At 38.3% G+C, this 23,008-nt stretch overlaps 3 protein-coding genes and 1 long non-coding RNA gene across 5 annotated transcripts; 2 read left to right on the top strand and 2 right to left on the bottom strand.

Moving 5' to 3' along the window:
• The first annotated feature begins 1,441 nt into the window (after window positions 1-1,441).
• Window positions 1,442-3,763, top strand: LOC131975599 (C-X-C motif chemokine 5-like). The gene is made up of 4 exons (XM_059338276.1): window positions 1,442-1,550; window positions 1,738-1,870; window positions 2,012-2,092; window positions 2,629-3,763. Exons 1-4 carry the CDS (start codon window positions 1,499-1,501, stop codon window positions 2,639-2,641), a joined length of 279 nt encoding a protein of 92 aa, XP_059194259.1. The 5' UTR covers window positions 1,442-1,498; the 3' UTR covers window positions 2,642-3,763.
• On the bottom strand, window positions 2,125-7,062 carry LOC131975608 (uncharacterized). The gene is made up of 3 exons (XR_009394742.1): window positions 6,923-7,062; window positions 4,714-4,809; window positions 2,125-2,446 (listed from the first exon to the last, which is right to left on the bottom strand). It is a non-coding gene; the product is annotated as an uncharacterized LOC131975608 (long non-coding RNA).
• On the top strand, window positions 7,006-15,743 carry fbxo10 (F-box protein 10). Its single transcript, XM_059338256.1, has 11 exons — window positions 7,006-7,144; window positions 7,524-8,154; window positions 8,878-9,705; window positions 9,908-10,057; window positions 10,629-10,765; window positions 11,045-11,115; window positions 11,243-11,395; window positions 11,498-11,848; window positions 12,749-13,059; window positions 13,382-13,569; window positions 14,542-15,743. The coding sequence occupies exons 2-11, from the start codon at window positions 7,570-7,572 to the stop codon at window positions 14,720-14,722; spliced, it is 2,955 nt and encodes a 984-aa protein (XP_059194239.1). The 5' UTR covers window positions 7,006-7,144; window positions 7,524-7,569; the 3' UTR covers window positions 14,723-15,743.
• polr1e (RNA polymerase I subunit E) lies at window positions 15,678-20,357 on the bottom strand. Of its 2 annotated transcripts, none has more exons than XM_059338257.1 (11): window positions 20,266-20,357; window positions 19,786-19,889; window positions 19,309-19,385; window positions 19,075-19,216; window positions 18,831-18,975; window positions 18,604-18,714; window positions 18,362-18,458; window positions 18,135-18,265; window positions 17,423-17,504; window positions 16,756-16,887; window positions 15,678-15,958 (listed from the first exon to the last, which is right to left on the bottom strand). In XM_059338257.1, exons 1-11 carry the CDS (start codon window positions 20,339-20,341, stop codon window positions 15,793-15,795), a joined length of 1,263 nt encoding a protein of 420 aa, XP_059194240.1. In that variant the 5' UTR covers window positions 20,342-20,357; the 3' UTR covers window positions 15,678-15,792. The 2 variants fall into 2 exon arrangements, with proteins under 2 accessions (XP_059194240.1, XP_059194248.1); XM_059338265.1 differs by lacking the exon at window positions 20,266-20,357 and adding an exon at window positions 20,068-20,197.
• Between the last annotated feature and the right edge of the window lie 2,651 nt (window positions 20,358-23,008).

Raw genomic sequence — 23,008 nt, 5'->3', positions numbered from 1 at the left:
GTGAGAGCTGAAATGGAGACTGAGAGGCAGCCAGCCTCTAGGGATTCCAGGAAATGACAGGAAGTTTCAGGGTTTAAAAAAAAAGGTCCGGGTTGAAGACTGTCAGCTTTGACACAACACTTTGGGATGAATATCGACTGTCTCTGTGTGCGGGTGGCCTTGCAGGAGTTCACACATTCCACATGTGTAACACTAGCCCCTTACACGCTTTCTCCGCCATTAAACATCATCATCATGCCAGGACATGCTTGCTGGCAAGTCATAAAATTACCCCTATATGCAATGGTGGAATGTAACTAAGTACATTTACTCAAGTACTTTACTTAAGTAAAGTGCGAGTACCTCAAAATTGTACTTGAGTATTTTCATTTCTGTACTTTATACTTCAAGAGTCAAATATTGTACTTTTTACTCAACTACATTAAGCTGCCAGCTTTTTTTAAGATTTGAAATAAAAAACAAGATCAATTTAAAAATCATGACGCATTTTTTATAAATAAAACCACATAAAAAGTATTAAGTATTTAGAATTGGCTCTAACTTGACAACAGTAAAACACTGTACACGTAAAAACATAAAATATCATAATGATAATAATCTAATAATATATTTGGAATATATAAAGCAATCTGAGTGGGGACATTGTGCATAATGAGTACTTTTGATTTTTTTGGTTAGTTTTGAATGCAGGACTTTTACTTGTAGTGAAGTACTTTTTACAGTGTGATATTAGTACTTTTACTTAAGTAAAGAATCTGACTACTTCTTCCACCACTGCCTAAATGACAGCTGTAGGTAATTGTGCAAAGGCTCTCAGTCGTATTTTGCCATATTTTTCTTCAGCCTTTGTTTTACACAGCAGTTTTTTTCAGTGAAAATTTATTAATAAATGAATTCTTATTATTTGACAGCATTTTAGCCAGTCTGCATGTGGTTATATGCAGAAGTATGCAGTTCTGCAAACATTTAGGAAAACAGAAGTGGAGTAGTTAAGGGTGTTGCAAGGCTTTCTGGGGTATTATATCAAACCAAAAACCGAAAAAGGTGGAGACAAGATCAACACAGGGTTGGGGTTTGGCACAGATTTACCGTATTCCAGATAACTGCCCTCAGTCTGACATCAGCTGCAACAACAAAGGGAGAATTTTCAGTGGAAAATTCTTTTGGGATGAAAGTTATTTTATTTTTATTTGGACCAGTGCAATGAGATGAAGCCAAAATCATTAGAATTGTTCCCTGTGAGAAATCAGTAAATCATCTATTTTAGATTTTAAAAAAATAAAGAACACTCCCTTTGTCCTTAGGCATCCTTTAAAAAAAAATAAGTTCCTTAGAAAAAGCGAAGGGGGGAGAAATGGTGATTAGGAAAGGGTTTCCAGAGTAGACTTGCATCACAGCTGCAGACGGAACAGCAGAGCTACGAATGTTTGCAGTCTACTAACTAACACTACTTTTTAAACATTTGTATTGTTTCTCTGACTTCAGCTTGAGAGCAGATATGTCTGTCATCACTGTTGTAGCACTCCTGGTTTTGCTGACAATACCTGAAGGTGAGTTTTAATCTGTCAATTACTGACAAAATACAAGAAGAATTATGTCTTTGAATGAATACCTCATTCTCTTTGTATCTGTGACTGTGCATGTTTGCTATCTTCACTTGGCATTAAACTGTGTGCTTTAGTTTTTTTTTCTGTCGAGATATTAACATCCTTCTTTCATTTCATCTCACAATCCCAGGTATCAGTGTGGGGGGTCCTGGAGGGCTTGACAGATGCGTATGTCTCAGCACGGAGAAAAAGCCTATTGGACGCTTCATAGGAATGGTGGAGGTGATACCTGTAAACTCCTACTGTGACACCATTCAGATTATGTGAGTTCTGGGGTCAAACTCCAACACTAACAAAAAATCTAGAAACCTGTCTAGGGTGATTACCTGTGTCTTGTAATTTTATGATATGTGACAGGAAATATTGCTTTGTTTGGTCTCTCTGACTTGTCTTTGATCCTGCAGTGCCACTCTTAAAAAGGGTGGGAAAGTTTGTCTGGACCCTGATGCTCGTTGGGTCAAAAAAGTGCTTGAGAAACTGTCTGGGTAAGGTTATCTTCACTGTATTCTTGTGAATTTGGCAATAGATGATATCACATGAACAGACTTAAATACATCTTTCAACAAGAGGGGATTTGATCAGCTTAGTGTTGAGAAAGGCATCTCTGGTTATTTTTTGGCAGACATTCATTTTGTCATTCACTGTGTTTACATACTTAGTGTAAGATCAGGGGAAGATAAGGATGTTGGCAGACAGAAAGTCAAGCTCCCTTAAGTCACTCCTCAACATTTAACTTCCCATGAAGCTGAACCTTTAGTCGTGAGTTGTTGAAAACAAGAGTCACTGGCTTCTTTCCAGACACCAAGCAAGAGTCCCACTTGACTTCATAAAACTGTGATCTAAATGTGGAAATAAAAACAACTTTGAAAAGAAAATGTTTAACATTCAATTTCAACCAATGGTATTGTATTTTATAATGTGAAATTCATATTTTCAACATTAAATTTAATAATATCACATTTTGAATTAATTGTGAGGTGAGACTGCCACTCTATAACATAGGAACATTTTTTCTCTGTAGGCAGACACCTTGAAGAATAAACCTTCACCCACTTGACTCATTGGGAAAGAAGAATCTTTCAGAGTCACATTTTCATGGATCGCAATGAGCACAGTTTTCTGGATGGGAAAGATTAATGAGGCAGGTGTGATACAAAAGGGGTGACTAACCAGTTTTGTCATTTCCTGTGTGCCACAACTGGGGGAAAAAAGACATGGTGACACAAATCTACTATATTCTTTGCATTATGTTGAATTTTGTATGTCTTTTCACTTTATAGGAGCTGTTTTGTAAGCAACTAAACGCTTGTATGCCAAATGTAAGGCAGGGTAGCTATATAATTATCGTAAAAAAATATATATTTTTGAATAGTCTGATCTAAATAGTTTTCTCGTCTCTTTTTATGACTGTAAAAAGGTGAACTGGTTAGGAAATTAAAAGTTTTCTCAGGTGAAAAGAAAAGTTTGACAGGATAATTTAAAAGTAAAAGTAAAAAAGTAAAAAGTTATTGACTGACTTACTTTTCTGAGTAATTTTTAAAAAAAGCTTTAAGCACCACTACCCCATGTTCTAAATACAACTAAAAGCATTATGGCTTTCTTACATGGGATAATTATTATTATTGTTATTATTCACCTGACAAACTTTTTTGCTTCACCTGTTTTCACAAGTGAAAACAATCTAAATGAGATTTAGAAAACTGATATACATACAGTTTTACATACGCACAATATAAATGGTATATATTTTTACAGAATGCAGGACATATTGAAATTCAGGTGTAGAGTATGGGTATGAATGTTGTGTTTGTATGTTTTCTTTTTTATTTACTGTGAATAATCAAAGTAATGTGTATGCCTATGTCTTCAAAAACATACATGTACATTTTCATCTTAAATATTAAGACAATGATTGTGAATAAATTGGGATATGACTTACAAACCAGAAGTCAGTTCATGTCTCTTTCAGTCCTTTTCTTTTGTGATTCATTTTATGATATTTTTTAATTACTTGTTAGTCGGAGATGTGCAAATAGAGTAAAGCAGCATGAGTCATGGTTTAAATCCATGGTTTTATCTAAATAGTTGATTTTCTGTGGTTCTGTAACACCTAACAATACAATAAACACGAGTGAAAGACATAAAACTTTATACACATTTAATATACAGTATTTTTGTCAAATATTTTTTCATCTTTGAATAAAATATGCTACACATCTGAAAATCTGGCTAGGCTCTTTGTGTAAACTAAATGAAGCTTTGCATATGAATGGCAACCAAACACAATTTGATTAAATCTGACCTTTTCAGATGAACTTCACATTAATCAGACATGATATTTGATTTTGCCTCTTGAAAGGGCCAACACAATAACTCACAAAATACTATTTAGAGGAATATTTTAAAGGTCTGTCTTGAAAAGCACTGTCCCTCTAACATACCTCTGTCCCTTCATATTTTGTATGTCCACATAGAGACATAACATTGTGTAACTGACCACTCCACTCTCTACCTCAAAACATTTTAAGTTTCTGGATGGTAAAAATATTATACAATGTCCTGAAGATATAATTTGAGAAACAACATTTCAGGTTTCTTGGCTTGTGATATGTAGGACAGCACACCTGCAGCACCAGAATAAACTCTTAGTGGAAGGAGACTGCCACCTCTTGGACAAAGGTGCACACTGTAAGGTGCACTCCTTCATAAGAAGCTGACATTGCTCACATTATGATTTTATTGCAAAATGACCTCAAAGATAAATGGTCTTTCACTGCATCATCTACAAGAAAAATATTTGGCTACAGCTGTACCCAATCACGAAATATGAAAGGTGAGCCAACAACAACAGGATATGACTGCTACTGACCCAGCCATTAGCAATGCATCATTTCAGTGCTGTTGCCTCTGGCAGTGGCTCCTCAATACATGTAGGGGTAGAGGTTTTTGCAATGTTGTTTATTCAAAATAAACTCTTCATCTCTACTCTCTGTGGTAGGGAGGCTTTTTAGTAAACTTATCTAAAAAATTTAGACCTTTCAAAAGGCGATCAGAAGAAGTTCAACGCAGTCAAACATTGGGTTACAACTGCAAGTAAAAAACCTACCATGAAGCTGCATTCAGGCATTTTTATTGGTTACCACCTGTAAGCTGTAGCTGTAAACGCTGCCAAAAGATTTTGAAGAGATTTGCCAAAGTCCTCCTGTAAGGGAAGGAGGGATAAAAAAAAAAAATTAAAAACCCCACAGTGAGTTGCATTGTACAACATGTGAAACCAGGCTTTTTTTTCCACCACCAGGGCCACTGTGTCTACAGTTGAAAGAAAATGTATGTGAATCCTTTAAAATTACCTAGTTTTCTGCAATAATTTGTTATAATGTGATCTGATCTGCATCTAAGTCCCAAGTATAGACAAACACAATGTGCTTAACCTAATAACATGCAAACAATTATAATATTTCATGTCTTTATTGAATATATCAATGAAACATTCATAATGCTGGTAGAAAAAGTAAGTGAACCCTTTGGCTAATGACTCCATTAAGAGCTTATTGGAGTCAGGAATTAGCAAACTTGGAGTTCTAACAATGAAATGAGATTTGAGTGGTGTAGAGATACTTTGACCTGTAATAAAGACTCAAAGTTTTTGTGTTTGCTATTCACAAGAAGCATCTGCTCATGTAAACCATGCCTGGCAAAAAAAGAGATCTCTCCAAAGACCTGAGATCAAGAATTGTTGATTTGCATCAGACTGTAACTAGTTACAAAGTAACCTCAAGGTCCTTAGGTATTCACCAGTCTATAGTGAGACAAATGGTCCACAAATGGAGATGATTTAGTGCTGTGGCTACTCTCCCTAGAAGTGGGCGCCCAGCCATGTTCACTCCAAAGACACAACGCTCAGTGAGGAAAAAAAGAACTCCAGAGTAACAAGAAAAGACTTGAAGGAATCATTGGAACGAGTTAAAACATCTGTTTATCAGATTCCGATATGAGAACATCATCCCAACAGTGAAGTATGATGGAGGGAGCATCATGATTTGGGGCTGCTATGCTGCCTCAGAGCCTGGACCAGTTGCTATCATCGAGGGGAACATGAATTCCCAAATTTATCAAGGAATCCTACAGGTTAATATCAGGGTGGCTGTCTGCCAGCTGAAGATCAGTAGAAGTTGGATGATGCAGCAGGACAATGACCTTAAACATCAAAGTACATCTACTACAAAAAAAAATCCACCTTTTGGAGTGGCCCAGTCAGAGACCCAGTCCTCAATCCAATAGAGATGTTGTGGAATGACCTCAAGAGAACCATTCACACCAGACAACCTGAGAGTATGGCTGAGCTGAAGCAGTTCTGTAAGGAAGAATGGTCCAGAATTCCTCCTGAATGTGCAGGTCTGATCAGTAGCTGTCAGAAGCATTTGGTTGAGGTTATTGCTGCCAAAGGAGGCTCGACCAGTTATTAAATCAAGGGTCCACTTACTTTTTCCACCATCACTATGCATGTTTAATGGATGTGTTCAATAAAAACATGAAATATTATAATTTTTGTGTGAAATTAGGTTAAGCACGTTGTGTATACTCGCGACATAGATGCAGATCAGATCATATTTTATAACGAATTAATGCAGAAAACCAGGTCATTTCAAAGGTTTGAAGGTACATTGTCTCGATATTGTCTGATGCAGTCCACAGACAACTAAATGAACTGTCAAGGCAAGGCTAAATTGAAATAATTTCATTGTTCTCCAATGCTGCACTGTAAAAAAAAAAAAAATCTGTTTAATTTACGGTAAAATACCGGCAGCTTTGGTTGCCAGAACTTCACCGTAAAAAATACAGTGAGTACGGTTTTCGATTCTAAATTTAAATGTAAATATCAGCAAAGACTGTAATTTAGACTGAGTAGTCCCTTTATATTTAGGATAAGTGTGTCATTCATTCACACATCATGGTATTTCTCCATAAATTTTGCATGAAAATGTTATATTTTTTACAGCAAAACTGTGTGTTTCCTACAGTTAATTTTTTACAGTGTGGTAAAAACTAAATCAGATCATGACTCTACTCGAATACAAGAAACAAGGATGGAAAAAAATGACAAGACCATTCTTACTTGTTGTGTGTGTGTGGGGAGGGGGGCTTGAAAGTATAGTACATATTTTAGATAGAAAAGGGGGGCCCAGTAGAAATACTGGGTTAACCCCACCCGCTCTGCAGCATCAGCTTTAAACACACATGTATCACGCACAGGAGTTAAGTGGTTAAAACAAGGGATGCTAACAGCAACCTTCTTCCAAGAGGTTGACGCCTACTTTTGGGAAGCGGAAGATGGATCGGCTCTGTTGTTTCGTGGTCTCTTGCCGTAAACTGGAAGCAATCGTCTGAACTCCATGTCGATAGCACATCTGCAGTCATCGTGGATTGTTATGAACTGTGGAAGCAGTGAGGCGAGACTGTATAAAGACATGTAACGCTGCTCTTAATATATCAACAGGCATGTGTTGATCCATCAAACTATGGCAAACCGGTGAAAGGTAAAGCTTTGTTGTTGTCTTGACGTGTGCGATGCTTGTTGTTGTGGCTTACGATAGTTGCGCCAAGGTTTGGAAACGTTAGCGTTAACTTACCTCGCTAGCTAACCGTCTTTCATCGCAGCAAACTTTAAACGCGATATTAAAAACGTTACGTTACGTGAAGATATGAGTAGCGTACACTAAAGATAACGTTACGGATTGAACGGCGGTGTTGCCATCCTGTCTACTTTGCTACGTGTTGTTTCCTGCTAAAAGACCAGTTAAGCTAGCTGATATGTATCGGTGTGATCATTTATTATCTCATTTGTTTATTATAGTTGTGTAACGGTTGGTGCTGGCTCTTTCCTGTTGCTTTAACTGTGTGTCTGACTGTTTCCAGGCCCCCCTCCCTCCCGTCACGGTGCTCCCACGGTGTCTCTGCTGCCATGGAGGTGGGCAGCCTCCCCGTGGAGCTGTGGAGAGTGATCTTGGCCTATCTTCCGCTCCCTGACCTGGGCCGCTGCTGCCAGGTGTGCCGCGCCTGGCGGGAGCTCATCCTCTCACTAGACAACACCCGCTGGAGACAGCTCTGCCTGGGCTGCCCCGAGTGCCGACACCCGAACTGGCCCAGTCAGCCCCAGCAGGAGCCCCCGTCCTGGAGAGAGGCTCTGAAGCAACACGCCCTGTCCACCCGCACCTGGACTCAAAACGGACCAGAGCTCCAGTCCTCTGCCTGCCTCCTCTTTTTCCGTCGTCGGAAAGACCGCAGGGTTTGGCATGTGGGGCCTGGATGCGAGTTTGAGACCCTGCGCGGGGCCCTCGGGGTGGTGGGGCCATATGACCGTGTGGTTCTTCACCCAGGGGTGTATGAGGAGCAGGCTGAATTGGCGCTAAAGGTGCCTGTGGAGCTTGTTGGGCTGGGTCGACTGGGCGAGGTGGCCCTCCTGGTGTGTATGGAGCAGCAGTGCCCTACTGCCCGGCTGTGTAATCTGGTGTTCATGCCACCCTGGTTCTCCACTGTGGTCTACAAGGTGCAGTAACAGCTTATCATGATAGTTTGTTGTTACAGCAGTGCAGGGCGATAAGATATCATGGGAATGCACTTGTTATGTCTACTGTTATCACTGGATAACTGGCCATTATGCATTCAAAAAGCTGTATCGGTACCGGTTACAATGGGGCCAAACTTTTCAATTACTTTCTTTATTATTATTATAATTAATTATTTTGATAAAATATAACAAGTCAGTTAATTTAGTTGTGTTCATATTTGTTTAATTTTGTTTTACAAAGAATTGCAATATGTAAGTCGAGTTGGATGTTGCCTTACAGTCACTTAGACAGCATTACTTATCAGTTATGGAAATTCAGATCATTTCATCCATTATACATTCTCCAAACGATGAACAGTGAAGGTTCTGTACATCACTTTTATTGCAGTGTCAAAAAACCTGCAACAAAAATTGTTGCAGAGTGGGAGTGAACTTTAAAGGCACTATTTTGCCAAGATGTGGTGTGAAGGGATCAAAAATAGACTTTACCATGTAGATATTTCATATTGACTACAATATAGAATACATGCTATACATGAAATTACCTTTACTGGTACAGTAGATTTTGGCCATATCGCCTATCCCTACTGCAATGTCTTATCATGTTTCAGACTCAACTAAAAATTAGGTCTAAATATTTTTGTTACTTTCTTGTTGATTCTGTCTCACTCCAGTCACCTTTCCCTCCTTGTTTTTCTCTAGACGTCTTGGGGTCACGTGCAACTAGATAACTGCAACTTTGAGGGGGCTCAGTTGCAAATCCGTGGCCCAGGAACCTGCCAGGCTCGCTTCTGCTCCTTCTCACAGGGCAGCTCTGCCCACTTGCTAGGCGTTGTTCTCAGTTTGTTGGACAGCTGTGACTTCTCAGGAAGTGACACAGCTTCTGTCACCGTTGAAGGTCCTCCAGTGTCGGAAAGAAACTGGGCTTGTAAACATTTAGCTGCCCTTTCTAGGACGTTTCCATCATGTGGCGCATCTATGAACAATAGCCCTCCCAGAGGCCCTCTGGCCAGCTCCGTTGATGTGCATCAACCTCCAGGTGGTAATGTGAAAAAGGAGCATGTGAGCATAGAAGACTGGCAGAGGAGGACCGGGGTAGATACAGTGTGTCAGGGCACGGTGATTGAAGATGGCTGGAGTGATGGTGACCGCAGCGAAGGAGAGGAGGAGAACCGAGATGAAGGAGGAACTAACAACACCAAAAACCAATTTATACTGGATTACAAAATCCCTTGTGAACATCATGGCCTATCCCATTTGCTCAAGCCGCGGCCAGATGGCTCTCTGCCACCAGCATCCTCCCCGGATCCACCATCTGTGACCCCTGAGCCCCTCACCCTTCAGCAGGAACTAGACAGGGACCCTGAGGCTCAGATGTTGGCAGCCTCCACCCTTGGCTGTATCCTCAGACGCTGCCTCTTCAGGGAGGGGAAGGGTGGCGTGCATTTGTCTAATTATGGACAAGCTCGATTGGAGGGCAATGTTTTCCGTGGGCTCAACTATGCTGTCCGCTGTATCCAGAACTCCACAGTAAATAAGATGATAATATTCTTCAGTCTAATGGAGTGTCTCTTGAATGCATCACTTACATTTTATGTGTTCAAGGACTTTACAGGCTATATATATTCTGCGTCATGTATCAAGTTAAGGAAGTGGTTCAGATCATGAGTAATTAAGCAGCAGTTTCCTATTAAGTGTCACTTGAGCTGCCTTTCTCTCTTACCTCCTTCAGATAGTGATGCTGAGGAACGAGGTGTGCGAGTGCCGTGCATCAGGTGTCTTCCTGCGCCTCTCTGCTCAGGGCCTCATCGCAGAAAACAACATCCACTCCAACGGGGAGGCGGGGCTGGACATCCGTAAAGGGGCTAACCCCATTATTGTGGTAATTGATGCTTCACTGCCTATTGAAATCAAGACAGAAACACAATACCACTATTTGTCAAAATCTGTCATGGAAACGATAATTTTTGTCAAACTGCCACTTTAACAAAGTTGGTTGTACAGACAGTCAGATTGGGAAGCTCACATTTGATTTATTTGTTTGTAACATCAGTAAGGACATTCCCAAATAGAGCTGCAAAGATTAATCGATTAGTTGTCAACTATTAAATAAACCATCAACTATTTTGATTCCATTTTTGTAGAAAAAAAAAGTTAAAATTCTAATGATTCTGATGGTAACTCTATTCTTTACTCATCTGACAGTAAATTGAATATCTTTACATTGTGGACAAAGCAAGACATTTGAACACACATATTGGGCTTTGGGAAATACTGATCAACATTTTTCAAAATTATGACATTTATAGCCCAAACATCTAATTATTTGAGAAAATAATTAACAACAGATCATTTGACATTGAAAGTATTTAGTTGCAGCCCTGTTTCTAAACAGCTCCGAGTTTTCTCTTCTCCATCTTTACTCCCTCGTTCTGTTTTTTTTTTCCCCACAGTGCAACAAAATACATAGCGGTTTGCGTTCAGGGGTTGTTGTCCTTGGCAACGGAAAAGGTTCAATTCGGAGCAACCAGATCTATAACAACAAGGAAGCGGGCGTGTATATTCTCTTCAGTGGGAATCCTGTGGTCAGGTAGGTGGGACTTTACAAACATCTGACTAGCATAGGAATGTTTAGTCACTGCTGTTCCCATCGCTTTATTGTGTTCACATTACATCTTCCTTTTAATGTAAAACTTGTTGTGTTGTATGGCTTGATAATTTCACTCAAGAAACTTCAAAATCAATACAACTGCTGCAGTGCATTGGTATATATTTTACCACTATAAGTACAGTAAAAGTTTGGTATATTCAGACGTTATGCCAGGTCTGGAGCTGCCGACAAAGTCATTCTCTCCTCGCTCTCTCTTAGTGGGAATCACATCTTCCAGGGCCAGGCAGCAGGGATCGCTATAAACGAGAATGGCAGAGGGATGATAACAGGTGATGACATTTCACAAAAGCATGCCAAATTAATTTTCGCCCATTGATGTGCCACTTACAGAAAGGAAAAGCACCATTTTTGGTTATGAATCCAGAAATTCTACATAAAAATACATTTTAATTTCAGAGAATGTGATCAAAGAGAACCAGTGGGGGGGTGTGGACATCCGCAGAGGAGGTGACCCAATCCTGAGGAACAACTACATCTGTTATGGCTACTCCGACGGCGTCGTGGTGGGAGAGCGAGGCCGCGGACTCATCGAGGGAAATCATGTTTACTGTACGTCATTTCAGCCCAATAATGGCAGCATCATATATTTAAATTGACATAAAAGCTCACCTTTACTAACCAGATGTGTCATTTCTCCTCTTCCTCCTTCAGGTAACAAAGGCTGTGGTGTGTGGGTGATGTCATCCAGCCTCCCGCAGCTCCTGGGAAACTTCATCACCCATAACTGTATGTATGGGCTGGCAGTGTTCTGCAGGAAGGACCCGGAGAACATCGAGGCCAGGGAGGGGAACTGGCCAGGGCAGGAAGGGATTGGTGGGGAAGCAGGCAACGGGGAAAGGAGGGGGGTGGAAGGAGAAGGGAGAGAGGGGCAGGAGAACCTGAATGAAGAGGGGGACCTGTTTGCATGGGAGAGTGATCTGGACAGTGAGGATGAGCGCCACTCTGCCCGTCGTTCCATCAGTGTGGCCCTGGTGGAGAGCAACTGCATGAGCTACAATGGAGGTAAGATCAGACCTGTTCAGTATTACATGGTGTAGAGCCCGACAGATATATCAGTTGACCGATATTATCGTCTGATATTGGCCTATGAAAGGCGTTTCGGTGTATATGATCAATTTCAAGTAGTTCAAATCAAAAAACCACAACCAAGTATTGAGTGCATATAGATGGACATACTTTTCAGAGGCCAACATTTTCATATTAAACATACTTTGACTATTACTTGACTTTTGTAATATAACAGACACTGAATTATAGGTCTTTATTAAATGTTAGCCATAATCATTATAATTAGAAGAAAGACATGAAATGTTTCATTCTGTGTGTAATGGATCTATATAGTGTGTTATTTCCACTTTTTGAATTGAATTACTGACATAAATAAGCTTTTCTATGATATTCTAATTTACTGAGATTCACCTGTATATAATGCAGCAAAATGTTGCCTGGCTGATTTTATTTAATTATTATTTTGTTAGATAGTAAGAAATTGACTGACACTAAACAGTAATGATGTTTATTAAGCAATTTATTTTATTCATTTATTCTTCATTTTTCAGTTATCATTTATATTCATAACTGGCTGACAATGTAATACATTGTTTGTATAATACTAATTATAACAGTGTTAATATTATTTAATAAAGTTTTATATTTGAGAAGGTAGCCCTCTGGGTACATTTACAGAGTGGCATAAAATCAGTGTACAACCCACATTAAAAAAATTTCAATTTTCATTCCTGCTCAAAAAATGACTATATCTGCCGCCATATAAGTTATGATTAATTTTCCCCCTTTAAAATCAATATCGGCATCAGAATCAAAATTCTATATCTCTCGGGCTCTAGTGTTCAGTGCACAAAGTCTAATTCTCTCTCAATCTTTCCCTGTCTTTTTCTGTAGCGGTCGGTCTATATGTGAAGAGCAGCGAACCCTTGAATGTTTTTGCTAATCTTGTAAACAGTAATCACGGCACTGGCATAGCTGTGCTGCAGAGCAGTCAGATGAGCCGACTGGTTACAAACTGCATTCTTGAAAACGGTCGAGGCGGTGTTACGGTGGAGAAAGACTGTCGAGTGGAGCTTCGTGGTAACGGCATTTATAAAAACAGCGGCCATGGTGTCAGTTTCAGTGGTAACGGGCAGATTGCTGAGAATGATGTGGTTGGAAACCGTGGATCTGGGATCCAAGTCACTGGGAGTGCTGATATCAAGGTGAGATGGACTGAGGCTTGTACACAGTTAGACTGCTTTCCCAACACTGTACATAACTTCTGAATCTGAATCAGAAACACTTTCTTGATCCCAGGGGGGAAATTTCTTGTTACAGTTGCTGCTGTATAAGAAATAGAAATAAGTATGCAAATAAAACAAATATTTAAAAAAGTGTGCTATACTAAATATACAATATAAAATACAAATGCAAAAACTCTTCAGTCCTAATAGAGATATGTACAAATATGTATGTATGTAACAATAATGTAAGCATATTACTGTATCACTTATGTACATTTTTATGTTTTTTTATCATTTTTAGGTATTGCGCAACCGTGTCCAACCAGCACAGGGCTGTGGCGTTGCCGTGCTAGGACCAGTCAAAGGTGTCGTCCATGACAATGTCTTGTTCCAGGGCCACCCTGGAAATAAAAAGACACTGTTACATATGGATCCTGGTAATGAGAGCTGTGTGTCGCGGAACAACAGCGTTCTAAGGCATAATAACAGGTAACTAGGCAACCAACTGAAAGTACCAGAGATCCAGGTCATCAGTGTACTTACAGTCTGTGCTTTTTCTCCCTTTTCTTCTGCTGTCCACATGCAGCTATAGAAATGATTTTTTTTCTATCATTATAGCACAATGATGATGACGGTAATGAGAATTATCACATGAATCTGCAGCTCTCCTTGGCTTTACAGAGCTTTAATGAGTTTCAGCACAGCTTTACTTCACTTGCTTACGGTGTTTTCAAGGTCTATCAAGGGTTTGAAACTGCTTGAAATGTAGATTATGTAGGATGCCAAATGTACTTACAAACAGGTGACACGTTTTTGTTTTGCTTTAATTTGTAAACCTGCAGAATGTTGTCACTAATTTTTTTTGTATTGTACTTTGTGTATTGAATCCTTAATATAAATTTGATGAAGTAAAATAATCAATGTAATGTAGATACATTTGCAAATTGCCACAGCTGTAAGGTGCTGAAAAATATTTAAAGGGGTTGAATCTGACTTTGGAAAAAGATGTAGGAACCCTGTTTACAGCTTTGATTTCTCACAGCTCTCAGATTAATTTTAAGCTAGACAACAATAAAAATGCTGTTTTAAAGTAAAAGAAAGAAAAAAGCTTTAAAAACTAACTGTAAACTACCTGCTCATTACCAAATTGCAGATGGTCACAGTAAGGTGGTGAACATAGTAGAGCATTTATCAGTTAAAGACCCCCGCAGGATGTGATAGAAACCAAAAACAGCTGAAATAAACTAAATATCAGACTTAAATTTGCCAGGTGGTCAGAACGACTCCAACATGAATTAAATCAACAAGTTTGTTCGTAAAAGTTGGTATGTCAATGCTTGGTTCACAACCTGTTCCCACTGCCTCAAGTAACCAAATCTGTATTGCTCCTGGTTTTGTATGAATTAACTGTGTGAAAAATTCAGATTTTCTCTTACTTTTTTATCCCTTTGTGTTTTGTAGCTGTAAATCTGCTCCTCCGTTGGTTTTGGAAAACCCTCCACCTCGTCCGCTGGCCACCTCCCCATCTGGCTTCTCCTCATCCCAATATCCTTCCAGACTCGGAATTTCCATGACGACCAGGATCAGCGCCACCGTAGAGAGTGGTTGCCACAGTGGCAGCATGTTCTGCTCCATCCTGTGAATGCTGGCAAGCACTTAAAAAAACAATATGAATCATGTTCCAAAGAGGTCAGCATCTGATGGCTTTTGCAATGGCGGTCAGTCATTTGGAGCACTTCTTCAGAAAACACCTTCCAAAACAATACCCTCTTGTTGAGGTGTAATACCTGTCCAGGAAGAGGCTGCTCGGAGTCGAACCACTAAAAGGGGCCACCGCCCTGCCAGCACATTAGGATGGAACAACATTTTGTAAACCTGAAATTAGACTTTTATAATTGTACGATCAAATGCCAGTGCACTCAAATATGAAGAATGTAGTGAAGCTGGAGCTCAAAAACGCTCAAACATCATGATTCTTAAAACATTTTCATACTGAAGCTTTAACTTAGTTTTGTTGTTTACCATTTCATATATTCATGTACAGACCTGCTGTAGACTTTGTTGGTTTGGTCAGTTTGCTTCTGGGACTCGCTGGTTGGGAAGTGCACATTTTTATAAATCCTAGCAGGAGTCAAAGACTTCAGAGATGCCAGCTTCAATCATGCTACAAAGTAAAGCTGTGCCTTGTTGGACTTTTTATTCAATCAGTGATGAAAGCTAGGGGAGAGGTTGTCATAGTGGGATGTATATGCAAAAAAAGCAGAAAAACAAAGCCAAACTTAAGCATATGCCTCTTGCACAGAACCATTTCCTGATGAGTCTGTTTTTAAAATGTGATGCACCTCAGCTTTGTTTGACTCCATTAAACTCAGAAAGGGAGAAAAATTGTCATTCCACACAGACTCACCTGGTAATAGCCAGTTCTCGAAGGAAAAGTGATATTCAGTGTGCAATATGTGCTGTCTACAAATGTGCCTATATGTTTTTATTGTCTGTGCTAGATGCTTTCTGCCATCTAGAATTTGTTTACAGCTCATTCATCACTCCGCTTATTTCTTTTGCATCTTGCACAGTAAGCAATAAGTAACAATATCATGTACAACTCAGAAGTTCACCACTTTATTGGTCTACAAAATACATTAATAAACGCTTCTTGTTTGTGACATTTCCAATGCTTATAGTCCTCCTTCTATCCAATTCTTATCTTGGTCTTCAGTGCATTTTCTTGCGTTTCCGTCTCTCCATGAACTGATCATATTTGACCAGAGGTAGAACTACAGAGGCTTGTCTGTTTGTGTCTACCGACTCAGCCTCGTTAGCCTTCCCCCGGGGCTGTTTGGATAGAGTCAGTCCCATTGACTTTGCCACTTCAATCATCCTGTAGGAAGACATAAAAACATCAGCTGCTGTATACTCTTGCTGTATGGGATGTCAGTTATGTCACGGTAAATACACATTAAGATTGCTGCTAGTTTGCTCTGTTAATACAGGTGCGTGCAGAAAGCGAGGAGCAAACAGTTTTTTGACAGCAGAAAAAATGCTATTGAAAGGTTAAATGCCAACATAATTGGAATAAAGCAGAATATTTGGTGAGATAAACATGAAGTTTTGAAATATTACCATCTATTTTCCAATAAATGTTGAACTATATAGCACAGTTATTGGTTGATGTTGATGCAGCCACTACTAAAATATAATTCTACAAGTAGTATAATACTAACAATCTTCATTATCTGCAACTGTGCAGAAAATACTAGATTTTAACAGAATGAATAGACGTGCTGAAAAAGAAGCCTTTTAGCATTCGAGTGTTGCTTTAGAATTTGAATGTCAACATATTAAAAGCTTTGAAGGATTTGTTAAAATCCTATTTGCAGAGTTTTTCTAATGCACCTTGACAGTATTGTAGCTGATGTAACAATATCATTTGTAAACAAGAATCATCCAATTCACAGCTCAGTATGTGTTGATTAACCATGAGCAGAAAGAAAAAGGCCATTTACAATGATAAATGCAGCTGGTTTGACAGATACCTTGCATTCAATATATTTAAACCTTAACATTGGGTGTTCTTAATATTTAGCAACACAATGTGTTGCATGTTAAGAAAAGAAAAATACACCTAGTAAATATTGCCATATACACATAGACGCAGACCTGGCCTTCTGTTCTTACCTGGCCTCGGTGACTCCCAGGTCACGGTGCAGTAATGTGAGGTCAGCGGTCATGTGACTCATATGCAGCAGCAGAGCCAGGCAGTGAGCTGCTAATTTAGCACGCATTGATGATGACACCATGTTCTGCACCCTAAAAGAATGAGGCACGGTAAAAAAGTGAGATTGAAAGAAAATGTATTCTCTGTCAAAAGACAATTTGAGATGCACACATCCCAGTGTGAAATTCATGTACACACCAAGGTTGTTATAGTTAATGAAAACTAGAACTGAAAAAACATTTTTGTTAACCGTAAGGTTAACAAAAATGTTATCAAAAAAAATCCTTGTTAAGGACATAAAGGCAAAATATATTGAGACCTTTTTAAATCTCGCATCCAAAAATTCCCCATTACAAAAAAAAACCTAACACAAACATTAATAAAAGCTAAACTAAAACTAAACATGTTCAAGAAATAAAAATAAAATAAATAAAAAAACTAGTAAACTCACACTAAAAAATAATTTAAACTTATTGAATTGGAAAACAAAAATTCACAATGAAATTAAACTAAAAATAATGAAAAATCACAAACTATTACAACCTTGGGACACACTAGTTATATTAAGCTGATGTAGTGTCTGCATGAATTTTACAAGATGACAAATGTACAAAAGTTTCATCATACCTGCCATTGTTGAAAGTCTCCACAGAAAATGTTCTGAGCAGTTTGTTCTGAATCATCCGAGGACAGCCTTCCTCCTGCCCAACTGTACATTTAAACATAAATCACAAAGGCCCTCATTTATCAAACAAACATAGAAACGAGTGCAGATCTGAGCATATATTTCGTCTTACGACAGGGTTCACATGTGATTTATCAAACGATCGTATCTCTCCAATCACAGCGTAAGAATGATCGGCTGTTGATAAATGTGGCGGCTCGAAACAAGCGTCATTTAAATGTCACACCCTAATATATACCCGATTCATGGCTCGCCTCCAGAGTTTACGACACGCAAGAGTAAAATTGATGGGGCGTTCCCGGTGGCACACCTGGTGGAGCGCATACCACAGAGGCCCAGTCCTCTTAAGCGGGCGGCCCGGGTTCGAATCCGGCTTGGAGCCCTTTCCCGCATGTCTTTCCCTCTGTCTCCCCCTTTCACTCTCAATATCTCTCCTATCAATAAAGCTACAAAATGCCCAAAAAAATATCTTTGAGAAAGAAAAAAAAGAGTAAAATTGATAAATGCCGAGGCTTGCGTAGAAATGATCTTACGCCCCACTTTACGCTCACTTTCTGACGTACGCTCAATTGATAAATGAGGGCCACTGAGTTCCAGGGACAGTGTAGGAACACTTTTAACACATGCATAATAAAGGCATACAACATTACTCACACTTGCGGCTGATGCTCTTCTGTCGTGCCAGTTTGAGGAGCATAGAAAGGTAAAAGGCACAGCGTGTTGTTTTATCTCTAGCTTCATCTGCAGACGGCATGTTCTCCAGATGTTTCAAAACACACAAGCACCTTAAATGAAAAGTACAAACAATATTAGAATGCAGGGAGACAAACTGTAGGTTAATAAAAATGTCTTGCGCAGGCGTGAGCCTTTTATCACCCTACCCTCCGTCATCTCTCATCTTCTGCAGCTCCTCGGACGAGAGGGCAGCCAGCTTGGCACCAGCCTGCTCCAAAGCCTCAAATTCTGCTGGACTCAGGACTGAGGACATCAATTAAGGATGGAGACCCAAAAACAAGCCCACCTGAAGCTTTCACCTCCAATCAGTATATAAACTGTTCCCCTATCTACAGTTCTACCCTTCCCTTACTGATAAAAACACACACACGAAGAGATTGAAGGATACGATCATCAAACTGGTAGACGTCCTCAGGTTTGTCAGCGGCGGCGTTGCAGGGAGGCAGGTGGAGAGCCAGTTCTCCCTGGGCCTCTGTGTCAGCCACTTCCTGTTGTAGAGCTGTGGGGAGAAAAAGAATGATGAAAAATGATCAACAAAAAGACTACATGGAGCTAGGTTTTTAGGATTAACTTAACCTTTTCACTCTTCAATAACCAAACTGTCTGCCAGCTTACCTTCTAGACCCTTCTGGTCAATCACAGTGTTGGCAGCCTTAGCCACTGCTTTATGCAGAGTATCGCTGCCCACCTGATTCAGCCTGCGGGAGCCCAGAGCTCTCTTCTGCTTGTTGGTGCCAAATGCTTCAATCAAAGAGTCAACCTAAAAAGAAAATATCACATACAATTAAGACATTAAAGTTCACACTTGTTTGAGCCCAGTCTCCTCTTATTCCAAGAAAAACAGGACAAATCATCGTACCTTGTCTCTGTAGGTCTGAGTAGCGTCCTGTGGTTTTTCAGCAACTGTCGCCTCTCCTGGTATCACAGGCTGCATGTTGAAGAGCTGCGCTCTGTGCACCTCCATTTGCATGGTGTCCCTGTTCAACACTCCTACATAATATCTGATAACAGACATCAAACTTGTTACTTCACTTCTCAGTGGTAGTTGTGCCACAGTAACACATCTCAAAATAAGTTACTATTATTAACCTACTTGCAAAGATTGTTGCATTTCAAGGACCCTGCTCCAAAATTATTTCCAACATAGGACAGTCTGTCTGATTCAGCAGCCTGGACAGAGGACATGAAAGTATTTATCATAATAATAATGAAAATAATAATAACTTAATTTATATAGCACCTTTAAAAAATGTTCACAAAGTGCTTTAACAGGCAAAGCCAAGTAAAAGGCAATGTAACAACAAAAGGCCAAACAGTGTGACAGCAAGATAAAATCAGGGTAAAAGTAATACAAGAAGACAAATCATAGAAGACAACGGGCAAATTAAATGAAGTAATATTTATCAGAACAGAAGTACACATCAAAGGAATAAAGTAAAATACACAAACACAAAAACGCAAATAAATTGGTAGAAGCAATAAAGACAAAATGCTACAATTTACAGTAGAGTAGAACAAAACATGTCTCACAGATGTAAGGTACAGTACAAATACTATATTACTTTCTCACCATTATCCGTCTGCTCTTTTTCCTGGGGTTACTCTCATCTGCGTTTTTATACAACGTGAAATCCAGTTTGTCTGCATTTTTGACGCTGCCGTTTGAAAAGCGGACTGTAAGGAGAAACATTGTCAACATTGAGTTTCATACCACCATAAACACACTTTAATATGATATACCGGCACACATTAACATGAAAATGCAAGCAGCACCTAACAAGCTAAAACAACGCCAAGATAAATCATTTTATCAGTGTGCTTGCCACTGTAAAAATAAACACCAAACACATACATGAGTATAACCTCAAGCTCCACTCTGTCGAGCACCGACCTAAACAACTGGTGTTAGCCCTGCTGCTAGCACCCACGTGTGCACTACAAACGGGTGTTTAAAACAGAGAATAAAAGCACAACACATCATTTACCGCCATGGTTACAATACAAATGTTCTTCTAAAACGTTTCGACAACCAAAAATGTGGGACAGTCACCAATAATAGCATTGTCGGAGTCTCTCTCTTCTTCACAACACACCAAGGAGCAGGAGGCAGCCATATCTGTTGTCATGAGTTTTTTTCAAAAACTTTATTAAAGCAACATGGTGCAATACAAGACAATGCTCCAACAAAACGCCGTCAGGGGGTTTCAACAATACAGAAGCAAGCTTTCATACAAAAACATTGTAAAGTGTACATAAATTCAAAGTTTTTATAACTTTCATGTTGGTAGATTTCTTAATACACTTATTATATTGTTTGGTTTCATTTTCAAAGACAAGAAAGAGAGGTTTTTGTTTAACGTAACGACTTTTATGCATATGCCATTTGGCTAACTGTATCATGAGATTGATGATATAGTATTGTTTTTCTTTTGCAAAAGGAAAGTCAGTGAAACCAGACAGTATATGTTCAAAGCACTGGGACAAAAGAGGTTCAATCGAAAAATAAATTCGGTTCAGGTTAGAAATATCTTCCCATAATTTAGTTGAGAAAGGGCAAGACCAAAGTAAATGAAAAACTTCTTCAGGGTGTCCTTCACAGAAAGAGCAGTTTAAGTCTGTCTTTCTTAAATCATTGTAAAAAAAAAAAATAAAAAAAAAACTTTAGATGGGTAATTTCTGTGAATTATCTTAAAAGATACTTATTTAACCTTATTATTGATTATATATCAGCAGGTAAATTCCAGATCTTTTTCCATTTAAGGTTATTAAAAAGGTTATTCCAATAGGTTGTTACATGTGGAGTTGATACGACTTCTTTCTGAAATAAAGAGCGTAGCCTATATTATTGTTACTATTGCGTGTAGAGGAGAAACAAATTTGTCCGATTTCAAGTTTGGTTGGATCAAAGGGCAATAATGATGGATTTTGTATTAATGTACTTTTAAATAACATAATTACACCTAGAGGGATTGCATTTATGACAATATTACATTTGCTAATAGACACAGGGATTCTATATTTTATGATACATTCTTGATATGTAAGTAATGATCTGTTTGAGTTAAATAACTGATGAACTAAGACTATATTGTGAATAAACCAATAGGGGTAAAATAAGGATTTGTTTCTATATATAATGTCTTTATTGTTCCATATGTAGTATATATGCGGGGAAAATTATGTTTGTAGATTAATGACCAGGAAAGAAGCATCTGTTTGTGAAAGTTGGGTCATTTTAAGGGGATTTTTTTCAATATGTAATGTCATGAGTTAGAATCAAGAGGTTTCACTCCTTCCTACTTCCGTCTTCGCCTGATTCTCATTCAGGCCAAGTATAAAGCTCACACAGTTGACCAGAATGACCATATATATTATAGACTTAGGAATAGTGGTTAACAGGCAAAGGCAAATAAGTAACTGATAGTGTCGGCTTCCCACCACTGGAGCTTTGTCAACCTATTGTTTTGAAAATAACAGATAATAGCAAAATCCATGTGTGGCAGTACACTCAAATATACAGTATTTTGCACATGATGTAAGGATTTGAATGTTAATATATATATATATATATATATATATATATATATAAATTACTATCTATATAGTTAGTTTATTATATGCATATCCGTATTTGCATAGAAGTAACTGTATAATTCTTTCTTTTGTTATTTCTATTCTCTTATAATCTAAATATTTGTATATGTTTTGTGTGTGTGTAGCATGGACCACATCTTTCATTTCATTGTGCAAATATGTATAGTAAAATGACAATTCAATTATTTTTGTTAATTGATTGTTGTTATACAAATTACAATGTAATTTATATAATTAGATTTTGCTCTCAAACCACTTTATAAAATTTGTTGCAGTACTTATAAAAAAACAATGCTTTAATATTGCCAATGCCTTATTAACATTAAAATGTAACAAGAAACATAATTCAGCAGCATATATACAAACTTTATCCCAAACCATTTAAAAATATATAAATAAGTATCAGATAAACTATATAACATTATTGGTAGTGTTATCTACCCATACAGTAAGATTTTATTTATTTTTAATAAAAGAAGAAAAATAATTATTTATAAAAGTTCTGATTATTCAGGGGTCTCATCAAACACATTTTCAATACAGAAAATCATACACACAATGATATGCATACTCTATTCTTTGTTTGTTTGTTTAAGTCCACAGCAATCAACATATACATACTATTTTATGAAATCCATATAAAGGCCATTAGGGGAATTTGTTCACAAAAATAATGCTTGGTTGCAAGTTTATTCGAAGTTTTATTTAAAAAAATTAAAAAAAAGAATCCTACATATCTGTGCAAAACTTAGTTAACCCTCTGGAGTCTCCAAAAGCACCAAAGCATGACTTCTTCATGACATCCAGACTAGAAAACAAAGCAGCGTGGAGCCCTACTGTAAATTTACCTCTAAAGTTCTGGCTGTAAACTCCATGAGGCCAGTTTCAGTTTGATGATGATATACCAAGTAAAACTGGAGACAAGGTCAAATATATTTTGTATAAAATGATAGAACTGGATGTAACCCTCTTATATGTTATATTTGCAACCTTAATTTTTTTTATTGAGAATGATAGTGTTTTGAAAGTTAAAAAAAGATTCAAAATCACATTTCATGTTGGACTAAAGGACTAAAAAAGACACAAAATGACCAAAAAAAAGACACACATTTTTTTTTTTAAAAAGACACACATTTTTTTTTTTTAAAAAGACACAAAATGACTAAAAAAAGACACAAAATGACCAAAAAAAGACACAA

Source organism: Centropristis striata, chromosome 1 (assembly GCF_030273125.1).
Source record: "Centropristis striata isolate RG_2023a ecotype Rhode Island chromosome 1, C.striata_1.0, whole genome shotgun sequence".
Lineage (NCBI taxonomy): Eukaryota > Metazoa > Chordata > Actinopteri > Perciformes > Serranidae > Centropristis > Centropristis striata.
This window is presented reverse-complemented; position numbering and strand designations above follow the sequence as displayed.

Coding starts and splice junctions, on each gene's coding strand:
- LOC131975599 (XM_059338276.1), top strand. CDS start 1,499: ATGTCTGTCATCACTGTTGTAGCACTCCTGGTTTTGCTGACAATACCT. Junction 1,551..1,737: donor TTTGCTGACAATACCTGAAG/GTGAGTTTTAAT, acceptor TCACAATCCCAG/GTATCAGTGTGGGGGGTCCT. Junction 1,871..2,011: donor TGTGACACCATTCAGATTAT/GTGAGTTCTGGG, acceptor TTGATCCTGCAG/TGCCACTCTTAAAAAGGGTG.
- fbxo10 (XM_059338256.1), top strand. CDS start 7,570: ATGGAGGTGGGCAGCCTCCCCGTGGAGCTGTGGAGAGTGATCTTGGCC. Junction 8,155..8,877: donor TCTCCACTGTGGTCTACAAG/GTGCAGTAACAG, acceptor GTTTTTCTCTAG/ACGTCTTGGGGTCACGTGCA. Junction 13,570..14,541: donor GTTCTAAGGCATAATAACAG/GTAACTAGGCAA, acceptor TGTGTTTTGTAG/CTGTAAATCTGCTCCTCCGT.
- polr1e (XM_059338257.1), bottom strand. CDS start 20,341: ATGACAACAGATATGGCTGCCTCCTGCTCCTTGGTGTGTTGTGAAGAA. Junction 18,715..18,830: donor TGACCAGAAGGGTCTAGAAG/GTAAGCTGGCAG, acceptor TTCTCCCCACAG/CTCTACAACAGGAAGTGGCT. Junction 18,459..18,603: donor CGTCTACCAGTTTGATGATC/GTATCCTTCAAT, acceptor TGATGTCCTCAG/TCCTGAGTCCAGCAGAATTT.